The sequence below is a fragment of the Selaginella moellendorffii genome, unplaced genomic scaffold (genome assembly GCF_000143415.4).
Source record: "Selaginella moellendorffii unplaced genomic scaffold, v1.0 SELMOscaffold_18, whole genome shotgun sequence".
Taxonomy (NCBI): domain Eukaryota; kingdom Viridiplantae; phylum Streptophyta; class Lycopodiopsida; order Selaginellales; family Selaginellaceae; genus Selaginella; species Selaginella moellendorffii.
In genome coordinates, this window is record NW_003314279.1 from 53,757 (window position 1) to 73,949 (window position 20,193).

The window sequence follows — 20,193 nt, forward strand, 5'->3', positions numbered from 1 at the left end:
TAACTTACTTGGAATACTTTTGTGTTCTAATCTAAGATTTATTCACTGATAATTAAGACTCTAAGATATCATTGTCTATGACTTTGATATTGTCCATCTATTGATCTTTGAGTTTGGGCCAGTATAGGCAGACTGGCTTCGGCACTTCGTGTGCATGTTGAAATCTCTAGTCATGGGGTAGCTACTGTCGACTGGTCACATAACCTGCCTCTCTGTCGATGTTCCTTATTTCGTTGAAAGGGCGTGACTGTGTAAACAACTCTAACTGCCTATTTCCAGTAGTCTATCTAAACCTTACCGACGGGTTTGGTTTCTTTGCTCAGGAGGGTTGCAGCCTCTGGCTTCTCTCTCTATGTCCCTGCGGGCAGGGGCGTATCACACTTTTGTAAGCTGGGTGACTCCCAGAGCAGCAGGGGTGGCTGACTCCATTGGTCATTTCCTTGTCGGCAACGGCCGGAAGGTGTCTGAGCTGGTAGCACATCCGCGTTAGACAAAGAGGTTACCTCTAACTCATTTAAGTTGGTGCATTTCTCACATAGTGTGAGTACCGTGAACTTTTTCTGGAGTTGTTTCCTTGGCGGTATTCTAGACTCGAGTATGCATCGACGAGGACGTCGATCTTCCCTAGGGGGGGAGAGTGTCGCGAATGTGACTTCGGGTATCGAAAGTTACCTGTCGACCAGTCCTTACGGACACTCTTACCTTACTGCCACGATGGCAGGAGGTCGGTATTGCTGGTTCCCTTTATTAGCCCCTCTTGTTCAAGTGTTAGTAAACTGGACTTTGCATCTGTACTTGGCCAGATGAGCATAAGGAAGGAATTCCTAAGTGTCTATTTAGCTGAGCATACTTGGCCCGGCTTGTTAGTTCTCTTTTGCTCTGTCTTGCACTGGCTTGACAAGAACCCTCGCGTATTGAGATTGGTCTCTCAATATCGCTACATGATAGCTTACCGTGTCTGCCAAACACCCTCGCTATCATGCCCTTTGTGTTAGTCTCATTTTGGTCCCAAATGCTATTTATGGAAAGTATCTAGATTCGCTCATTTGGTATATCTACGGAATGTAGAGATTGTCCTGAACACAATGGTGTTCGTCTCGTGTCCAAATTCGTAATCTAAGGACATTCCATATTTAGTAAGTTTCGAGCTTGTCCCAGAGACTAACTCCTGATACTAAGGGAGGCTTGGGGTGAAAGCCCAAAGCGTGTGTTCCTCAAGGGGGGGGGGGGGGGGGGGGCTGTGGGGGGTTCCAAATGTATAGTAGGGATAGTGGGTAGGTCGGGCATGGCTGACCAACCTGAGGCATAGTCTAGCTCTCGCTTGCGTGCCTATCCTTGTTCTGCGTCCGGCTTGGGTCTAAGCCCAAGTTCCATTCCATGCTAGCTGGTGGAGTACCCATGTCCTCGCGTTAGGCCACCGGTATGCCGAAATAGCGCTAGACTCCGTTTGGCTCCGTTTTGCGTGTTGGTCCTGGCATTGGGATGATGGTTGCTCCAGGACTGTTCCAAGTCGCTCCGGGCTCCCGTCCCTTCGCTCCTTGGGCTTCATGCTTGGGAGTTGCTCTGTAGTTCGGTTCTGTCACTCCTCGGCTCCATGCTTGGGAGTTTGGCACTGTTCCTTCGTTCAGTGGCCCAAGGCCCTAAACCTCAGGTTCTTGTGGACACGTGGCATGGACACATGGCATGTGACATGTGGCATCTGTTACGTGGCACAAAGAGGGTTAGGTTCCGCTTCGTGGTGTTATCCTATGGTAAATCACCATAGGATAAAGGGTCAAAACCACGTGCGCTACACAAACGGAGTCTGGCGCTATTTCGGCATACCGGTGGCCTAACATGAGGACATGGATACTCCACTAGCTAGCATGGAATGAAACTTGGGCTTAGACCCAAGCCGGACGCAGAACAAGGACAGGCACACAAACAAGAGCTAGACTATGCCTCAGGTTAGTTGCCCAACCTACCCAACCTACCCACTATCCCTATTATACATTTAGGGGATTTAACCCCCCCCCCTGCCCCCCACCCCCCCACCCCCCCCGTACCTCTTCCGTACCTTTTCGTCCCTTTACTTCTACCTTTGCTTCCATTACTTTTGTTCCCCCATTATTTCCTCTTGTGTTTTCATCTTTTGTTCTGCTCTTCCCTTTTCCGATCCCTTCGACAATCTTTCTGTTGCAGCTATTGACCAACTCATGAAGGAGTATTTTGATCTCTTTGAATTTGACCTATCATCTAGGGCCAAGATTACCACACGTCATCCGATTCCAGCCGGGGATGCTCGTCAAATCAAGATTCCTGTTCATCGTCGGTCACACAAGGAGATCAAAATTTTATGTATAAACGTCAAGGAGATGTTGGAAAAGGGTGTTATTCAGAAGTCGCAGAGTCCTTGGGTATGTGAACCTCATCTTGTGACGAAACCTGATGGGAGTATTTGTTTCTGCATCGACTATCATCCGTTAAATGAAGTGACGATTCCAGATGTGTACCCTCTTCCCCACACTGCTGATCTCTTGGATTATCTGGGGTGAAGTTGTTGGTTCACCAAACTAGATCTTGCTTCTAGGTACTGGCAAGTACCGATGGCCGAGGAAGATATTCCTAAGACTGCTTTTCATACACCGTTTGGTTTGTATGAATTCTTGGTGATGCCATTTGGTTTGAACAATGCTCCAACAACTTTTCAGTGGATGCTGGATAAGGTTCTTTGTGATATACCAGAGGTGACTGCTGACTTCATTGATGATGTCTTGATTCATTCAGAGGGGACGTGGGAGGAGCACATTCGTGATATGTGTAAAGTGTTGGATTAGCTATGGAATGTTGGTTTAAAGCTGAAACGGTCGAAGTGCGTGTTTGGGTCCAAGGACACAACTTATCTTGGGTACTGACTTGAACTCAGATTTGGACTCGGACTCAGACTCAGACTTGGACTTGGACTCAAACTCAAACTTGGATTCAATCTTGGTCTCAGTCTCAGCCTCGGCCTCGGTCTTGGTCCTGGTCCCGGTTTCAGTCTTGGTTGCAGTCTCGACCTCAGACTCCATTTTGGGTCCTTCTCGGACTCCATCTCAGATTCCATCTCGGGTTCATCTCAGACTCCATCTCGGTGCTCATGAATTTGAGACTAGAATTGACAACCGTAGGAATCAAATACAAATGAGGACACAAGTCCTTGAAATGGTAACCGGAGCTACATTTTATAAATGTTGGAACAAACCCAAGGAATTGGGGGTATGCTCAAAAGATGAGTCGATATTCTCATCATATGGACGAATAGTCCTAAGGGGCAAAGGTAACCCATAGAAAATGGGAAATAATCAAATGTCAGAGCAACATTTCTAAAAATAGTCCTTGTGAGTAAGACATGAATACAAGAAGATGTATTTTAGTGAATTGACACTTCAATAGTAGGACCTCATGGGTTATCAAATTAGTAAAGTCCAAAAAGTTGGATGACTCAAGTAAAGTTCGGGAATGGTCTTAAGGGATTGGTAGAAGCATTTGGATAGAAGTGTGTTGTGCTCTATGAAGGATAAAGAGGATCATAAAATCCAAGTATGAGAACAATGTGTATCTCATTGTACGCATTGTACCCTAATGGGGGATAAATTATTTATGTTGCGATATAGTAAATCAATATTATAAAAGGAATGCTCATTGAAGAAAACCATCATTGGGAATTATTCGTTAGAGACTTAGTCCTTTGGGCCTTATTTAATACCCTCATAACACCAAATACCACTTCTTGGTGTTTTAGAATGTTTGAGTGTCCTTGTGAAGGTTTGCAATTTGATCCTGACAAACTTGTAGCCGTTCTAAAGTTCCCTACTCCGAAGTGTGTGAATGATGTGTAGTGCTTCTTGGGCAAGGTGCAGTATCTCGGTCGTTTTGTGGATCATCTTTTTGATCGCATTGCACCATTGCGAGCGTTACTGAAGTCATCAACATCATCTTTCATTTGGTCTTGAGATTGTGAGCGAGTGTTTGTGGATCTCAAAGACTCCTTCAGTTTTGGCATATCTTGACTACACTAGACCTTTTATTTTGCGCGTAGATGCTTCTGACATTGGTCTTGGAGGTGTGTTAATGCAAGAGAGCCCGAGTGTGCCTGGTCAGCATCATCCCATTGCATATATAAGCCGTACGTTACAACCAGCAGAGGTGAACTACTCCATGACAAAGAAGAAGTGTTTAGTGGCAGTTTAGAGTTTCGAGAAACTTCATGCATATCTACATGGTTCTCAAATATTACTTGAAGGTGACCATGCTGCCGTTACTTCATTATTGAAGCGAAAGAACCTGGTTGGTCATACTGCTCAGTGGGTTTTGAAGCTTCAGATATATGATTTTGATGTTGTTCATCACCCAAGGAGTTCTATGGCTGATGCTAATGCCCTTTCTCAAGCTTCTCTTCCTTCTCCACTCTCTTCTCATGTTTCTGATGAGTTTGTTGTTCTAGCATCTGTGAATTTTCTAGACGAGGATTCTATGCCATCGACAGTTGCTGTACTTAACGTTCAGTGTCCACAAGGCGCAGAGCAAGGTTTACCTTCTCTTGATGAAGTTCGCGAGGCTCAAAAGATTGAGCTATGGATTCGAAGGCTTCGAAATGCGTTTGAAAATCCTATATCACTTACTGATGGCTTGCCTTTCCAGCATTTACATTCTCAATATCGCCTTGAAGATGGCCTTCTTTATTTTGTGGGGACGGATCCTGATGATCATTTACGGCTGGTGGTGCCTTCTGTCTTTATTCCGCGGTTTCCCCATACTTACCATGATTCTCTTGTTTTAGGTGGGCATATGGGACATCATCGTGTGACCGAGAAACTGCGCAGGTCTTTCTATTAGCCGGAGATGCGACGTGATGTTATCCGGTATGTGCGTAGCTGCATTTGGTGCCAAGCTCGTAATACTCCCCCTTGTGCTACGGAAGGACAGTTAGAGTCAATTGCAATTTCCCGTCCATTGGAGTTGTTAGTGTTTAATCTTATAGGACCTTTTCCACAGTCGACTGTTGGCAATGAGTAGGTTATTATTGCTTCTGACTACTTGACTCATTGAGTGGAAGTTAGTGCTCTTGTTAGTGCCTTTACAACTGCTGTTGGATACTTCTTCCTCAATCGAGTGGTGTTCTAGCATTCTTGTCCAGAACGGATTCTTTCAAATAATGGTCCTGCTTTTATGGCTGAGGCATTTCATGTTTTGACATCTCGGTTAGGGATACGCCACACTTTTCACGAGTGCTTATCATCCACAACTCTACACCCCTGTGACATAGGCATACTGAAGAGACGGCAAATAACCATCCCAATCCAAATGCTGAAAGTTTACATACTTCGCAATCATCCCTTTGAATGTCCTAATGAGCCGTTCGACTGCTGCCGAACACTTAGGCTGTGTACAAGTTGGACAACAATAGCACTATAACTCCCATCATCGTCCACCTACGGAGTACAAAATGGATGATTTGGTGTTAGTCTGTTTTCCCCATCTTACAATATGTGGTTTATCTAAGGGGCTCCTTGCAGAGTGGAAAGGACCGTATCGCGTGTTGCGGCAAGTTGAACCGCAAGTTTATGAAGTTCGGCATGACGTCCAACAGGCCAATCCTCCAGAAATTGTGCATGTGCAGTGGTTGAAATGTTTTATACAAAGGGATCAGGAGCAATTAATACCATCTACAGATCCACCGATGCCTCCTCCTAACATTCCTCTAGATTCCAGCCTGTCTACAAGAAAACCTTGACGGCCTTCTATTATTCCGAGAGGAGGGGATGATGTGAGGGCTAAATGTATGGTTATGATGCCGTATACTAATATTAGTGTAGTGGGATTTTGGTAGCCATTGGATTGGTTTCAATCCGGACCACTCGCTCCTATATATAAGCTAGGGTTTTTGGGCTAATTGATATGCACATTTTCTGTATTCCCTTTCCATATTCCAAGCACTCACAAATCCATATAGTTTGCTATTTATTAATTATTCTTTTTCAATTTTTAGTTAATTAGATAAGTTTTTTAAAAAATTGATAGTTCACCCTATTTTTAAACTATTGTAACAGACTTTCAACCCAGGCAACTATATAATTTATAATTCTCATTTTTAGGATAAATATCACAATTTAACAAGTTTAAAAATTAACTAGAATAACTATATGTCACACCAGTGTTGCTAGAATCCAGATACTAAACATTTGATCTCAAATAACTATAACTTATTTTTATTCTCTTCCACTGGCATAAACTTTAGCCTTAGATGACTATTGTTAACCTTAGATAAACATTGATAACTACCTCTACTTTTGATAAAACTGATTGTAATACAAACTCATTGGTACAAGTTTCTCACATGAAGAATTTAAGATACATGGTGAAGACATTTAGCATCTCTATACATGTCAAAGCCATAAACCTCCATAGCATAGAATTAAACACGGGTTGAAATGTTGAGAATCTCATTCTAGCAGTCTCCACGTGCTGATTCTATAAATTGGCTTAGTGCAATATTAAACTCTTTTCACTTGGTTGCATGCTTGCCCACAGGCATTCTAACTCCTCAACTTCTCATTGCAATTTGAAGGGCAATATCATCATAAACTAGTCTGTGATTGGAGCTTCCATGGCCTGCCATTCTCTCAAAAGCCGAGGATCAAGGATATCTTGATTGGACCCAAATAGCTCAATGGAGATAATCTTGTTTACCTTGGCAGGATGATCTCCATCGTCTGCTTGTCTTTCAAGAGTTCAATGCTGCGGTGTTTCAGCCTCTTCGAATAACTGTTGGCTCGAGAGCCATGCATCGGGTCTTGGCATAGGATATGGATCCTGAGATGGATGAGGACCGAAGCGCGATGCTTCCCACCATAGCCCAGCTCCACTCCATTCCCACCATAGCCCAGCTCACTGGAGTGGAGACGATGTTGTGCCCGGGCAGGACGGCCAGAATTAAATAGATGCTCTCATCATGCAGCGAGTCTTTGGAGAGGCTCATCAAGTCATGCAAGACTGCGAGCAATGCAAAGGTGATCCACAACCAAATCCTTTGCACCCACCAAAACCTCACCACCTTTGTGTGCAATCTGCTGCTGGAGATGCACTCAAAATGCGGGAGCATCTCTCTCGCCCGCCACGTCTTCGACAACCTCTGCCCGCCCTCTTGCAGAGATTCCTTCACCTGGGTTCTCATGCTCGTAGCATATGCCCGAGCCGGGCATCTTACCCAGGCCCGCGGCATCTTCGAGTCCATGCCCTCGCGCAACCGCGTCGCCTGGAACGCAATGCTCGCCGCGTACGCTGCCACCGGGGACCTCGATCGCGCGCTGGAGATCTTCGATTCGTCGCCGCAGCACGACGTGATCGCCTGGACGTCGCTCCTGTCGGCGTTTGCACTGGCCGGAGATCTTGCCCACGCGCGCCGCCTCATTGACGCCATGCCCGAGTGGAACCTTGTGTCATGGAACGCGATGCTGTGCGCGCAATCGCAATGCCACCAGGTGGAGGGCGCCTGGGATGTGTTTGAGCGGATGGAAGAGCGCAACATCATCTCGTGGAACGCGCTGCTATCTGCATATGCCCTCTCGGGGCATATGGACGAAGCAGCGTATCTTTTCGAAGCGATGCCGGAAAGGGATCTGGCTTCGTGGACGACGATGATTGCTGGATCTGCGCAGGCAGGGAAGATCGAGGACTCGAGAGAACGTTTTGATGGCATGCCGGAGAGGGACGTCGTTGCATGGAACGCTATGCTTGCGGCACTTGCCCAAAATGGGCATCTTGTAAAGGCGCTAGAGTTCTTAGAAATAATGCCGGTGTGGAGCCTGGCTGGCTGGAATTCTCTTCTCGCCGCTTGCGCGCAAGAGAAGGAGTTTGATCGAGCACAGAAGTTACTAGTGAGATTACCCGAACTGGATCTTGTGGCCTGGAATTCGATGCTTGCGGTGAATGCCCTTTCTGGGCATCTGGACGAGGCGCTGTTGGCTATGGAAGCCTTATCTATGCCTGTTGATGTGAAGTCATGGAACGCAGTGCTGTATGGCTATGCCCAGAGCGGGCATCTCGACAAAGCCACCAGCTTGTTCCACGCAAGAATGCCTCACAGGGACGTGGTTTCCTTCACTGCAATGCTCTCGGCCTATGCAAGGAGTGGTTATATCGACGAAGCAAAAGCTCTGTTCGATTCGATGCCGGAGAGGACTCTTGTGTCATGGAACGCGCTGCTCGGCGGATTTGTCCACAATGGTCTGTACGCTCGAGCTCACAGCTTCTTCCAGACCATGCCCGAGTGTGACGTTGTATCTTGGACTGGGGCCTTGAACTCGATTACCCCAACTATGTCGTACAAAACTTCGCTGGATCACTTCCAAAGGATGCTGCTTCAAGGAGTTCTTCCGGATGATGTCTGCTTTGTGTCGATACTGGTCGGATTCAACCATGGCGGTAGCGTCCGCACCGCTTTGAGCTGCTTCGCGTCCATGGCTGTCGACTTTGGCATTGATCCGACGAAGCAGCTGTATGGAAGCCTGATTGATCTGCTTGGTCGGGCGGGATATCTGAAGGAAGCCGAGGAAGTCATCGCCAGCATGCCGTTTAAGCCGGGAGACGTCGACTGGCAATCGCTCCTGAGCGCTTGTAAGAGTTACAGTGATGGTCGAAGTGGAAGCCGAGCAGCAAAGCAAGCTCTAGAGTTGAATCCGCAGGACGACGGAACATACGTGCTGCTGGCAGCAATGTCCGAGTGTGGTGCTCACAATAGTTGAGACGCTCGCACCGGTGGATCGTTGAAGTTAGCTGTTGTCTCCTTTGTAGATTTACAACAGGCTGTTTCGGAAGAAGCGAACTCCCTGCTTGAAGAACGTAAATATCGAATGTGGTGTTTAAACAGTGCGAGACGAACCTGTAGTGCAAATACGACGTCATCATGGTCTACTTGCAACTTTGTCTTTCTGAGACGATCTTCGCGAGCTGTACCGAGGCCAAGAAGACCCTGAAATGTCGAAGATTAAACACTAGTTTGTCTTGCCACATAGCTTATACCTGGTCGGCAATTAGTTGACAAATTCCAGAGAATTCTTGAGAAGATACAGGGCGCATACCAGTTGTTTTACAAAACCCCAGGTACTGCTTATTCAGCTGCAAAGCTTCCCGTAAGTCCACTCATCAATTTTGACACTTGAAGAACGCCTACCTCGCCTAATGGCGCGTCCCTCTTTCTCTTCCGGAAGAGATTAGCGGCACTACATAAGACCATCTGTACATCGATAACGAAATGAGCAGATAACGCATGACAAACACTGGTATTACCTGCGAATGTTTTGGCAAAGCTTGAATAGTTTCAATGACAGGAGAACGGAAAACTTTGGCCAACGCCCTTGCCATGTGATCAACTTGCACAAACTGATCCCTTTGCAAGCACGTCGCTTCAGGCTCTGTAGATTTGCTTTTGTTCTCGGCTTCAAAAAGATCAAGAGCAGTCCTGCAACGCACCAAAGTTAAGAATCATAAGAAGTCACAGGGAATTACCAACCTGCAAGCGTACAAGGCTTTTCTCATGTCCCCGGATGCAGCAGATACCCTCTGTTCCATTGAAAGATTAGAACATCAGCTAAGGTGGTTGCAATAACTTACTCTGGCGCACAGCTCCAAGGCTGCAGGATGAAACGTAGCCACCGATAGAGACTGGAAAAGGCAATGTTAATACTCAAAGACAAGATGTGTTGCCGTCTTCTACCGATAATCTTTGAAGCAAGACAGCGAAAATTTGGTCTTTGGTATACGCAGGAAATGTGATGACCTCCGGGTTACCTGCAATACGATCGACAATAAGATACAAACAGAATAAACATCAGCGCAAGCCTTACAGCTGAAAGTTCTCAGCCTTGGTAGAAATCTTTCAGTTAAATCGATGGCGTTAGCAATTCCTTTGACAAGAAAAGAGCATCAGCACACAAGAACGCGTAGAAAACAGCTCACCTATTAGAATGCAGCTGCTGTCTTTCAAAACGGATAATTGGAACAGCTCATACAACACAGTTTGTTCTCTGGTTATGAGATAGTCCATTTCATCGATGATTAAAAGCCTGGCAAGAAAAGCTTAGCGATTCCAAAAAGTGGCAAGGAAAACAAAAACATACTGCATTTTCTTCGCACCCCTGTTGAACGATAGTAACTTCTTAAGTTGTTGGTACCCGACGCTTCGATCATCGTCAGCGCCTGGTTGTAAGGAGTGATAAATCTGCGAAACAAACGAGCATTCCATCGTCCAAGCACAAAGGAAAAAAAGTTCATACCCTGGAGTAGATCTGTGTAGCATCTGTGAGCGTTGTGCAATTGACAGAAGCCACATCCGGTGGTAAAATCCCTGCCTGTATAGAAAAACAAAGATGAAACTCAAGTGTCTAGCTATTTGGGATTTTACCTCGACCGCCCACTGTGACAAGAGGCCTTTTAGCTTCTCCATTGCCAGCGATTTCCCAGTTCCAGGACACCCACACACGTAGAGACTGCCTGGCCTTCTCTCTAGCAGGCAATCCTTGGAGAACTTGATTATCCTATCGATCTGCTCGCTCCGGCACAGAATAGCCTCAGGAACAGCAGACAAATGCAATGCCGTCTTGGCCGCGAGGATGTGAGCCGAGAAATCCATGGAGCGATCAATCAAGAATGCCAAACCCTGCCCTAGATCCCCCGCGCAATCTACATGTTCCCTCCAAAAATCCGCGCCAAAATATAGCCGTTTGAAAAAATTCCATGAACTTTAGGGTTCATGGAGCTCATTGGCAAGCGCGAAGGAGACCCTGCGATCGCGGCTTTCTTGGGCAATTTGGGGGCGAGCGATGGAGGAATTCCACTGCCCAGCCGGCGCGCATTCCCAGCTCTCAAATCGCGGCCGGCGTGTGAGTATCACAACTACGAAGGTCTGGGCGTGTCGCTGTGCTTCGAGGAGTCAGCCCTAGAGGCCGTCCATGTGTACAATGGGACGCACGGCTACTCCCAATTCATGGGCGATCTTCCTCACGGGCTCAGGTAAGCGTAAATTCCTCTCAGTCGATCAGTCGATCATTCGATTCGATTCCACTTCAGGATTGGAATGACGGGCCGAGAGATTGTGGAGCTGCTAGGCGAGCCCGACGGCAAGGCCGGAGGAGGACGAGGTGGCGGCCCCATCTCCATAGCTTACAAGGAAAGAGGTTTGCACATCAATTTCCTGGGATCCAGCTGGGAGAACAGCGATAGCGCGATCGACTCGGTGACCATCCACGCGCCTCAACCTCAAACCATGGCCATCGAGGATCACTGAGGGAGGTTTTTCGTTTTGTTTCTATCGGGTCTTAAAATCTTTGATATGGTCTGATTGGCAAGGAAAACCATTCCGATTCACATCGATTTGGATAGTCATTCAAGAATGGCCTCAGGCGAAAGATGGTGATTTTGAGTTGTTCCTCACGGGAAACATCAGATCTCTTTGCTGAGAGAAGCTTGCATCATCGGCCAAGAAAAAAAAAACTCACAAACAAGAACAATGGAGTTGTCAGCTGGTAGTGCATGTAAAATGATCCTCACTGAGAAGCTCAGAACAGGTCTATGAACTTTGATCATCCTCCAACTCCATCCAGAAGCTCCTAAGAAAATCGAAACTGGGAATCAGACTGACGTGCAAATCGATATGAGATTTTTTCCGCAGTAGAAGTCAGAAATGGCGAAAGATCATCATCACATTCCCAAAGAAATCCAGAGATCAGACGAAACAAAATCGTGTCAATCCTCACAGAAAGTAGGACTGGGGCGACATTCCAGTCATCATCTCTCCTCGAGCAACAAGCAAACCCTAGGTTTTCTGTGGCCGCAAAAGCCCTAAATAAGTGCCCTAACAGGACGCCAACGGTGGGGATTGCGCTTGAATCCGACGGACAGGATTTGGATTTACAGGAGAGATACTATTATTATTCCGTTTTAAACTTAAACTCGGGAATGACAATGGCGTCGAGCCAGTTGGAGAGATTGACGCTCACAACGCACTTTGCGCCCCAGAGTTTGTCCTTCCTCGTCGACTCCGGCTCTTTCACCTCCTCGTATCTCTCGAGCTGGTTTAGCTGCTCGTACAATCCAATGCACCGCTCGCGCGTCTCCAGCACCGAGATCTGTGCTGCTCGGCCGCGGAGGCAGCGCTGGAACAACACGATCGCCGTGAGCCTCTCCAGCTTGACCACCAGAGTTGGATCACATCTGGGTGTCAAAACTCTCCGGTGCTTTCCCTGGAGCGATCGAGTATGAGACTGTTTCTCTAGAACGTAAAAAACAAAAGAGAAAGACTTACAACTTGGACGGAGTAGTGTCTTTGGCGTGGAACCGCTCGCGCGATCGATCTTCCCTTGGTGGATCGAGTCGCGCGTCGCGCGTAGGCATCGGTCATTGCGATGAAATCGCCCTGGAGCCACTCCTCCACGTTCACCTTGATTTTCAGGCGTGGCTCAAGCTCCGCAAGCTCTGCAAGGGAGCTGTTGTATTTCAATCACAAACAAGCCCGGCAGGGAGAGAAACCACATAAACAAAAGAGAAAACCTTGCGGCAATCGTGGAGAGCACCTTTGAGTAGCAAGTTCTTAAAGGGCTCCATGAAATCTCGCTGCTCGGTCTGCAAGAAGAGAAAGTTACTTGAGAGTTTGGGGAGAAAATGATGATCAAACTTACGAGCTCCTCGAGGCTTGGTATGTGCCATTCCTTCTCAACTCTGTTGGGGAAAACCATGGGATTCATCCGGACTGGAACAATTTCTTTGTCTCTCGCAAAGAGCTCTCGATCCCCGTCCGCTGCTTGTTCCCTGTGGGGTCTTCTTCGCATTCCATATCTCTCTTCGAAAGAACACACCGAGTTAAGAAAATGAGAAGAAAAAAAATTCAATCGCTATACCTTCAAAGACCCACGGCTCGATGTTGACAAACATCCAAGACGGGGGCTGGATGAGATCGAAGGCTGCCGTTTGCGTCTCATTCTCCCTCAAATCGGTCTGCGCCTCAGCGGCTCGAATCTCCTCCTCCATTCCTCCCCAACGCAAGCTACCGATCGAAACTACGAGAGAAATGTACCGCGAAAGCAATGGCTCCGTCCCGCTAGGCTGCCGATCGACCGCGCCCTGTTCTATGCCCCCATCACGATTCGCGATTTAGGGCTTTCAGATCCCAGGACTATGCGATACGGGCCTCCACTTGGCACGTCCGACGTGGCGAGGTGACGAGGCCGGCTTTTGAATTTGAATTCAAAATGGCGCTTGGAAAGGGTGGGAAAGAGCGCGATGACGAGGAATGTGGGCATAGCGATCGATTTGTCGCCCACCAGCAGGTACGCGCTTCGTTGGGCGCTCGAGCACTTCGCGCGCGATGGCGATCACATCTTCGTCCTCGTCGTCCGCAAGAAAGAGGGCGAGGACACCGCCCTCTTCGAGAAAGCCGGCACTCGTAAGTGGCAACGATCGATCTTAAGATGTTCTCAGACTCGGTTTGCCTGGAGGATTGATCCACAGCCTTGATCCCAATGCACGACTACGACGAGCACGTCTTGGACAAGTATGGCATCCAGCCCGATCCTGAGGTGTTTGCAACGATTAGAGAGCACCGAGAGAAGAAAAAAGTAAACTTTCTTACGCGTTTTCCTTTTTGTTCTTGTCGATCTCAACGTCGAGCTCCTGGCTCCAGTTTGCTGTGGACGGTAAGGTCTACTACGGCGATGCTCGAGAGAAGATCATCGAGGCTGTTGGAGATCTTAAGTTGGACCTGCTTGTGCTTGGAAGTAGAGGCCTTGGGACTGTTAAAAGGTACCGCAAAGCTTCTTATTTCTCGACTTGGAAAAAACTCGTTTCATTTGTTGCCAATCCACAGGGCGCTGCTGGGAAGCGTCAGTAACTACGTAATCAACAACGCACCTTGCCCAGTCACAGTAGTGAAGCTCCCGGAATCCCAATCAAACTCGTGAGAAGCTCGAACAGATGCTTTAAGATGTAGGCGGTTTCTTCTTGTCCAGTAGATCCTCGAAGTTTTTGGGATCCAGCGTTCCGCTGAGAAGAGCGAAGAGCAAGCGTTTGTGGTAGAGATGCCCGTGAATTAAATTCAAGATGAACTGGCGATGCCCCATTACTGCGACAATGAAATCGGCTAGATCGATCAAGATTAGAAATTTAAGAGCATACCAGGCAGAGGTACGAACACATTAGTCGCCATTCGAGAAAGGTCGGTCGGGGTGGCATTTAGAAATGGTGGATCAATCTTACTGCAACATACAACTCCCACGATCAGATTATCGAAGTTGCCACAATGAACAAGCCGGCTACCTTACTCGAACACGTAAATTCTGTTCCAGGAAGTGTCATTAGTGTGATGAAAGACAAAACAGGGAGATTCAAGCTCATGTACCTCGCGGTGGCCCCAGAAGTTCATTGTGCTGATCTCTACATATTCTGGAAGAGGTGGAACAAGCGAGAGCTCGCCAATGTATCTGCAGTGAAAAGGTTGAAGTTAGCAAATCTGTTTGATCCAGTGTGATCCTCACCTACGGGAATAGTACCAGAGAGCGAGCGTTGCTCCAACAGCTCCAAAAGTGACGCCAAGAGATGCTGCTACAGCCTCGGCAGACAATGTCCCCTTGGAAAACAAAGACAAACCTATAACACGAGAAGAGCAAAGAAGAAACGAGAAAGCATCCTTACCTCTTTCACGTACTTTGCTAATGGAGCTGCTATGGCTGCAAATCCCGCCAGTTGAATTACCTTGAGCCTAGAACAAAAAAAATCCTTTTTCTGCGCCAATTCCTCCGAGAAATCTATGATCCAAACCTCACGACAAGCCGCAGCGGTCGCATCCAGCGCGCTTGGTACAACACCACTTTCGCGGGAGCCTGATCTCTAAAACCCTGGGGACTCACATTCTTGTTATGCAGCAGCTTCGCCGGATCATCATCAGGGATCGCCGTGGACGCCGCCGCCGCTGGTGACGATGCCGAAAAGCGCAGCGGCGTTCGCGATTGCGCGGTAGCAGCGGCGCATCGCCGAAGCAATGGCCGCAGTGCCGCCATGGCCGTAGAAAATACCGAAATTAGGGCTCCTGGCAAGCTTTCCCGCCAAAAGGTTTAGGGCGTTTCGAAATTCTGCAGCGCCATGGCTGATCTGGAGCTGCTTCTATCGCTTCGGGACGAATGCGGCGAAGAGAAGGACAGCACAGGTATGATTTCTATGAATGGATCGAGCCGACATTGCGGCATTGTGATAGAAATCAAGGATCGATCGAACAGCAGTGAGATTTTGCCGCGCCCTTCGACAGGCTATTGCTCCGATGAAGAGGAAAGGCCCAAGTCCGTGCTAAACATGTCCATTTTCAAGGATGTGCTGAAAAGCAGTGGAAGTTTAGCGAAATGCCCGCCGGCCTCGGTCGAGAAATCAAAGGGAGTTTCTGTGCAAAGCTTCGGATCAAACGGCAGTACACCAGATCTCGAAGTTCACTCTGGTCTTCGCATCAGGTAGAGTTTCTTTTGTTTTTCTTACATATGTTTTGTTCATACAGATAAGATGTTCTGCTTTACCCACGAATTTTTCTCTGGATCGCAGGAACAGATGTCTTAGCCGTGAGATGCTAACTACAAAGCTCATGGAGCTGCGATTCGTGAAGCTTGAAGCTCTCAAGTAGGCATTCTTTCGTTCTATTTCCTTGCCTCCCTTTACAGAGAATTTATCTTTCGTCAGGCATGCAGTCATTGGCGATGGTGTTAGAGGTTCTTGGGCAACAATTGCCGTTCTGTCAGACAAGGGCCAACCCCGAGTGTCATCGAACTCGAAAAACTATGTCATTTGGAAGCTGTCTTGCCTGAACGAGTCTACCGTTTCCTTGTTTTTGTTTGGGGATGCTTATAAAGAACACTGGAAAGAGGCGGTCGGTAGTGTTATTGCGGTTTTCGATGCTAAAGTTCGTCACGATGACAAGGTATGTCTCAATGTGTTTTTTAGCCTTCCTGTTCTGACTTTGATTTCCCAGAAAGGTGATTTTAGCTTGAGCGTTGCTGATGTGAATCAATTGACAGTTGTGGGGACGTCACTGGATTTTGCCATTTGTAACGGGAAGCGCAAAGATGGAGCTCCTTGCTCAGTACCGGTTAACAGGTGAGCTTATATCTCTCTGAAGTGTTGATCTTCTAGAACTTATGTTGCAGGAAAGAGGGTGCATACTGTAAATTTCACGCTCTCGTAAGAACACTGAAATCTTTTTGGTGGTGTACTAACTGATTTACAGGCAGCACGCAAAAACTTGAGAAGTAAACGGCCAGAGCTAAATGGCGGGTAATGTGCTGGATATGTATTTCTCTTGCCGCTTTTCATGTGTTTAAATACTAACTCTTTCGCAGAAACCTTGCTACTGGATTGACCGGGTCGATGAGAAACCAGAATCGCGGAATGCAGTCCCTCAAGCACACTATAGAGAAATCACCGGAGCAGCCATTGAAGCGAGTAAAGCATCGGTCGTCTTTAGAGCTTTCTAAGATGCTGAGGTACTCTATGTTTGCTACAGACGCCGGCATTCTCATTACCCATATTCTTGTTTACAGCAATGGCGACAAAATGACGACACGAACGTCGTCGCAAGGTTTAAGATTTCTGGCTAGAATGACAGGTAACAACGGTAGCGTTCTCTTTCTAACAATGAGAGTAACTGTGCACTGTGATTTTCAGAAGACAAAGAACTCTCCAGTTCCAACCAGAAGAAGAAAGCGGCAGTATCAGATCGCAAGCCTTCCGACAAGAAGCAAGTGGAAGTTTCAAACAGGAGACCTTGCAGGAAGGTCTCCTGTTTGAAACAGGAGAGAGATAGTGTATCGAGGTAATGCACTTTTCCTCCCTGGCTCCATCCATTTCTCACTGGATTGTCTACTGCAGGCCTCCCTTGAAAGAGCTATCCAACTCGAGCAAAGATCGAGCACTCGAGAACGAGGTCGTGGAAATCGACTTGGAAGTGGAAGAGGATACGGACAATGCCATGGTAATTGTCACAAAACTCTACCTCACGTTTGTTTGGATTGACTTTCACCAGGCCCAGGCGATGTCGATATTTAAATCATAATCCCATGCATATCTCGAGAGGTAAAAATCACTCGCTTGCGTCGTTGGATTGCTTCAGCATTTTGTCGCAGGCCACTAAGAACCGATGATCCAAAGCTTGCGAGCCACAAGAAAATCGCGTGGATATTTTTCTTCATACGAAACATCCGCCAGGAAGAAGAAATTCTAGCGGTCGCAATACTAGCGGCCGGAAAGCGCCTTATCTAAGAGGGGAGGCTCTGCCACGCGTCATTCTTTTATTCGCGGCCAGGAGCCCACGTCATCGCGATTAGTGTAAACCCCCATTTTGACTTTAAGCTAATGATGCTCTACTAGCTAGTAGCCATTTCTCTGCGGCAGTTCTTCCCTAGCCGCCGCGCTCCTCTCTCCGCCTCGATCGATCCGTCCACCATGGCCGCCACGGCAGCCGCCGCCTCATCGCAGCTCATCTCGCCCGCGGCGTCGCTCGGATCGGCGTCGTCCTCGTCGAGCTCGTCGAGCAATCGCGCCGGATTCAGGTCTTTCAGGCTCCAGTCCTTCAGCGGCCTCGTCGCCGGGCGCAGGGATGTGCGCAAGCTGGGCGCATTGGATCAGCACCAGGATTTCGTTGCGGCCGTGGCATCCCTGGTGAGCAGAGGCCATGGGCGGGGCAGCCGCGGCGTGGTGTGCATGGCCAAGAAGAGCGTCGGCGATCTCAAGGAGGCGGATTTAAAAGGCAAGCGCGTCTTCGTGAGGGCCGATCTCAACGTCCCCTTGGATGGCGATCTCAAGATCACCGACGATACGAGGATTCGTGCCGCCGTGCCGACGATCAAGTATCTCATCAGCAATGGAGCAAAGGTCATCCTCTCGAGCCATCTGGTAAGTTTTTTCTTCTAGTTTCGATAGATGGAAAGAATTTCTCGAAGCTTTTCTCATCCTTGCTTTTCTCTCTTATAGGGACGTCCGAAAGGTGTTACTGACAAGTATCGGCTTACTCCTCTTGTTCCAAGGCTCTCAGAGCTTCTCGGCATTAAGGCAAGCTTGTTTTCTCAAGTGTTTTTATTGAATGAGCTCTTTTTTGTTTCTTCAGGTCGAGAAAGCCGACGATTCGATTGGTCCGGAAGTTGAGAAGAAGGTTGCTGCTTTGCCCGACGGTGGGGTGCTGCTTCTCGAGAATGTAAGATTCTATCCCGAGGAGGAGAAGAATGTCCCCGAGCACGCGCAGAAGCTGGCAGCACTGGCTGATTTGTACGTGAACGATGCTTTTGGTACCGCTCACAGAGCTCATGCTTCTACCGAGGGCGTGACCAAGTTCCTCAAGCCCTCCGTGGCTGGATTCCTCTTGCAAAAGGTAGATTTTCTTTTTTCTTTTTCCCAATGCTTCCCTGAGTTGACGACGAATTTGCCAGGAACTCGACTACCTCGATGGAGCCGTGTCGAATCCTAAAAGACCATTTGCTGCCATCGTTGGAGGCTCCAAGGTGTCGTCCAAGATTGGAGTGATTGAATCCCTGTTGGAGAAATGCAACATCTTGTTACTCGGAGGAGGAATGATCTTCACCTTCTTCAAAGCGCAGGGCCTCTCTGTGGGATCCTCACTCGTTGAGGAGGATAAGATCGACCTGGCGAAATCCCTGATGAAGACGGCCAAGGACAAAGGTGTCTCCTTGCTCCTTCCCACAGACGTGGTGGTGGCTGACAAGTTCGCAGCAGACGCGAACAGCAAGGTAGAGTCTCCTGGCACCAATTTTCCAACGTCCGACGAAATTTTCTCTCTTGTTCTTCCACAGATCGTACCATCGACAGCAATCCCCGATGGCTGGATGGGTCTCGACATCGGCCCCGACTCTGTGAAGACGTTCAACGAGGCATTGGACACCACCAAGACCGTGATCTGGAACGGGCCCATGGGAGTGTTCGAGTTTGACAAGTTCGCGGTTGGCACGGAGGTAAAAGAACGCTTTTGCGAACTTCCAACGATCTAAGAACTTTTGCCTTGTTTTTCGCAGGCTGTTGCGAAGAAGCTGGCGGAGCTTAGCGGCAAAGGTGTGACTACAATCATCGGCGGAGGTGATTCCGTGGCGGCCGTGGAGAAAGTCGGGGTCGCGGATAAGATGAGCCACATATCAACCGGGGGTGGTGCTAGTTTGGAGCTGCTCGAAGGCAAAGTTCTTCCTGGCGTCGCTGCTCTTGACGAGGCGGTAGCGGCAGTCACGGTGTAGGAGGTAATGCTCTACCGTTTCTACATTTTTCTCCTCTCTTTGTTTTGGCTCCAATAAGCTGGGCAACTGTAACTTATCTTAACTCGGCAGCAGCGATGATCTTGAGCTCTCAGCGCCAGCATCTAAAAATCCACAAGAAGAAAATTCTTGGAACTTGCCGATTCTTCTTGGTTCTATCCTAAAAACCCAAGCAAAACCTATAAGAGAAATTATGTGAATGGCTTTGCTTACCTTCATGGAGGGCAAACCTTTGCAAAGGAAGTGCCATTGTTTATTGTTGTCCAATATGTTAAATTATTCTATCACGATAGATTCCTGGATTAGATTAGTAATTCGTACTTGAAGAAAGCCAATATTTATATATTGTCCAAGCTATGAAGGACAGCAATGTCATTCTTTTGTGCTTTTAAACATAATAACATCAATTCAGCCAGAGATCTTTCTATGGACCCTCTCTGGATGGGAGTGGCAATGAAGTTTCTATGGTTGTGGGAGGACACGTATGTCAATGGAGATGAACATACACATTATTGAAGCCTATAGCCTGTTCATGAAGAGCCCGAGAGTGGTCAAGTTTCACAGGAAGTTAAGAGTTTGAGGTATGTTCTAGGTAATAAGTTCTGTCTGGTTGAGAACGGTGATTTTACTTGCCACCATGCCAATGCTATTTCAGAACAAAAGATAATTACGAAAAGAGTATTTAGGGTTCTGGGAACAAATATGCTTAATTCTAGACTAGTTGAAATGAATTCTTTGTCCTGCATTTCAGACTGAATCGGCTGTGCCAGAAGGCAGCTGCTGAGAACAAAGTGCCCGGTTTTCTGTAAAGGAGGAAGCTTCAAACCTGAAGTTGCCACTTAGTTGGTTGCTGGAGACGTTGAAGTAAGCCAGAAAGCTCAAGAGTGTGAGC

General features: G+C 47.7%; 8 protein-coding genes and 1 non-coding gene across 12 annotated transcripts; 5 read left to right on the forward strand and 4 right to left on the reverse strand.

Annotated features, from left to right (window-relative positions):
- Positions 1–7,439: 7,439 nt before the first annotated feature.
- Positions 7,440–8,691, forward strand: LOC112346954 (pentatricopeptide repeat-containing protein At4g02750-like). Its single transcript, XM_024676996.1, has 2 exons — positions 7,440–8,544; positions 8,651–8,691. Exons 1-2 carry the CDS (start codon positions 7,440–7,442, stop codon positions 8,689–8,691), a joined length of 1,146 nt encoding a protein of 381 aa, XP_024532764.1.
- Positions 8,692–8,732: 41 nt separating this feature from the next.
- On the reverse strand, positions 8,733–10,751 carry LOC9640398 (cell division control protein 6 homolog B). 2 transcript variants are annotated; one of them, XM_002971953.2, is made up of 13 exons: positions 10,424–10,751; positions 10,296–10,370; positions 10,140–10,240; positions 9,979–10,085; positions 9,867–9,926; positions 9,737–9,810; positions 9,634–9,684; positions 9,533–9,582; positions 9,310–9,481; positions 9,194–9,256; positions 9,043–9,138; positions 8,903–8,992; positions 8,748–8,849 (listed from the first exon to the last, which is right to left on the reverse strand). In XM_002971953.2, the coding sequence occupies exons 1-13, from the start codon at positions 10,649–10,651 to the stop codon at positions 8,817–8,819; spliced, it is 1,200 nt and encodes a 399-aa protein (XP_002971999.1). In that variant the 5' UTR covers positions 10,652–10,751; the 3' UTR covers positions 8,748–8,816. The 2 variants fall into 2 exon arrangements, with proteins under 2 accessions (XP_024532679.1, XP_002971999.1); XM_024676911.1 differs by having other exon boundaries at positions 8,733–8,992.
- On the forward strand, positions 10,736–11,403 carry LOC9640643. Its single transcript, XM_002971766.2, has 2 exons — positions 10,736–11,031; positions 11,089–11,403. The coding sequence occupies exons 1-2, from the start codon at positions 10,772–10,774 to the stop codon at positions 11,303–11,305; spliced, it is 477 nt and encodes a 158-aa protein (XP_002971812.1). The 5' UTR covers positions 10,736–10,771; the 3' UTR covers positions 11,306–11,403.
- Positions 11,404–11,642: 239 nt separating this feature from the next.
- Positions 11,643–11,730, reverse strand: LOC112347009. The gene has a single exon (XR_002992638.1). It is a non-coding gene; the product is annotated as a small nucleolar RNA Z122 (small nucleolar RNA).
- A 191-nt stretch (positions 11,731–11,921) lies between these two features.
- Positions 11,922–13,128, reverse strand: LOC9640399. The gene is made up of 5 exons (XM_002971954.2): positions 12,915–13,128; positions 12,696–12,856; positions 12,591–12,639; positions 12,323–12,492; positions 11,922–12,260 (listed from the first exon to the last, which is right to left on the reverse strand). The coding sequence occupies exons 1-5, from the start codon at positions 13,042–13,044 to the stop codon at positions 11,949–11,951; spliced, it is 822 nt and encodes a 273-aa protein (XP_002972000.1). The 5' UTR covers positions 13,045–13,128; the 3' UTR covers positions 11,922–11,948.
- Positions 13,129–13,202: 74 nt separating this feature from the next.
- Positions 13,203–13,973, forward strand: LOC9640644 (universal stress protein PHOS34). Its single transcript, XM_024676997.1, has 3 exons — positions 13,203–13,527; positions 13,610–13,815; positions 13,880–13,973. The coding sequence occupies exons 1-3, from the start codon at positions 13,297–13,299 to the stop codon at positions 13,971–13,973; spliced, it is 531 nt and encodes a 176-aa protein (XP_024532765.1). The 5' UTR covers positions 13,203–13,296.
- On the reverse strand, positions 13,966–15,082 carry LOC9640400. Its single transcript, XM_002971955.2, has 7 exons — positions 14,830–15,082; positions 14,704–14,770; positions 14,547–14,638; positions 14,411–14,492; positions 14,329–14,348; positions 14,188–14,267; positions 13,966–14,134 (listed from the first exon to the last, which is right to left on the reverse strand). The coding sequence occupies exons 1-7, from the start codon at positions 15,066–15,068 to the stop codon at positions 13,992–13,994; spliced, it is 723 nt and encodes a 240-aa protein (XP_002972001.2). The 5' UTR covers positions 15,069–15,082; the 3' UTR covers positions 13,966–13,991.
- Positions 15,083–15,126: 44 nt separating this feature from the next.
- LOC112346940 (protein MCM10 homolog) lies at positions 15,127–17,421 on the forward strand. Of its 2 annotated transcripts, none has more exons than XM_024676926.1 (13): positions 15,127–15,214; positions 15,263–15,509; positions 15,598–15,672; positions 15,733–15,970; positions 16,022–16,146; positions 16,197–16,230; positions 16,277–16,323; positions 16,389–16,532; positions 16,590–16,654; positions 16,714–16,861; positions 16,918–17,020; positions 17,072–17,121; positions 17,172–17,421. In XM_024676926.1, exons 1-12 carry the CDS (start codon positions 15,151–15,153, stop codon positions 17,099–17,101), a joined length of 1,320 nt encoding a protein of 439 aa, XP_024532694.1. In that variant the 5' UTR covers positions 15,127–15,150; the 3' UTR covers positions 17,102–17,121; positions 17,172–17,421. The 2 variants fall into 2 exon arrangements, with proteins under 2 accessions (XP_024532694.1, XP_024532695.1); XM_024676927.1 differs by having other exon boundaries at positions 16,717–16,861.
- Positions 17,269–19,588, forward strand: LOC9640645 (phosphoglycerate kinase 3, cytosolic). Of its 2 annotated transcripts, none has more exons than XM_024676921.1 (7): positions 17,269–17,940; positions 18,019–18,096; positions 18,152–18,412; positions 18,471–18,788; positions 18,852–19,010; positions 19,071–19,286; positions 19,374–19,588. In XM_024676921.1, the coding sequence occupies exons 1-6, from the start codon at positions 17,491–17,493 to the stop codon at positions 19,281–19,283; spliced, it is 1,479 nt and encodes a 492-aa protein (XP_024532689.1). In that variant the 5' UTR covers positions 17,269–17,490; the 3' UTR covers positions 19,284–19,286; positions 19,374–19,588. The 2 variants fall into 2 exon arrangements, with proteins under 2 accessions (XP_024532689.1, XP_024532690.1); XM_024676922.1 differs by having other exon boundaries at positions 19,377–19,588.
- Positions 19,589–20,193: the final 605 nt, after the last annotated feature.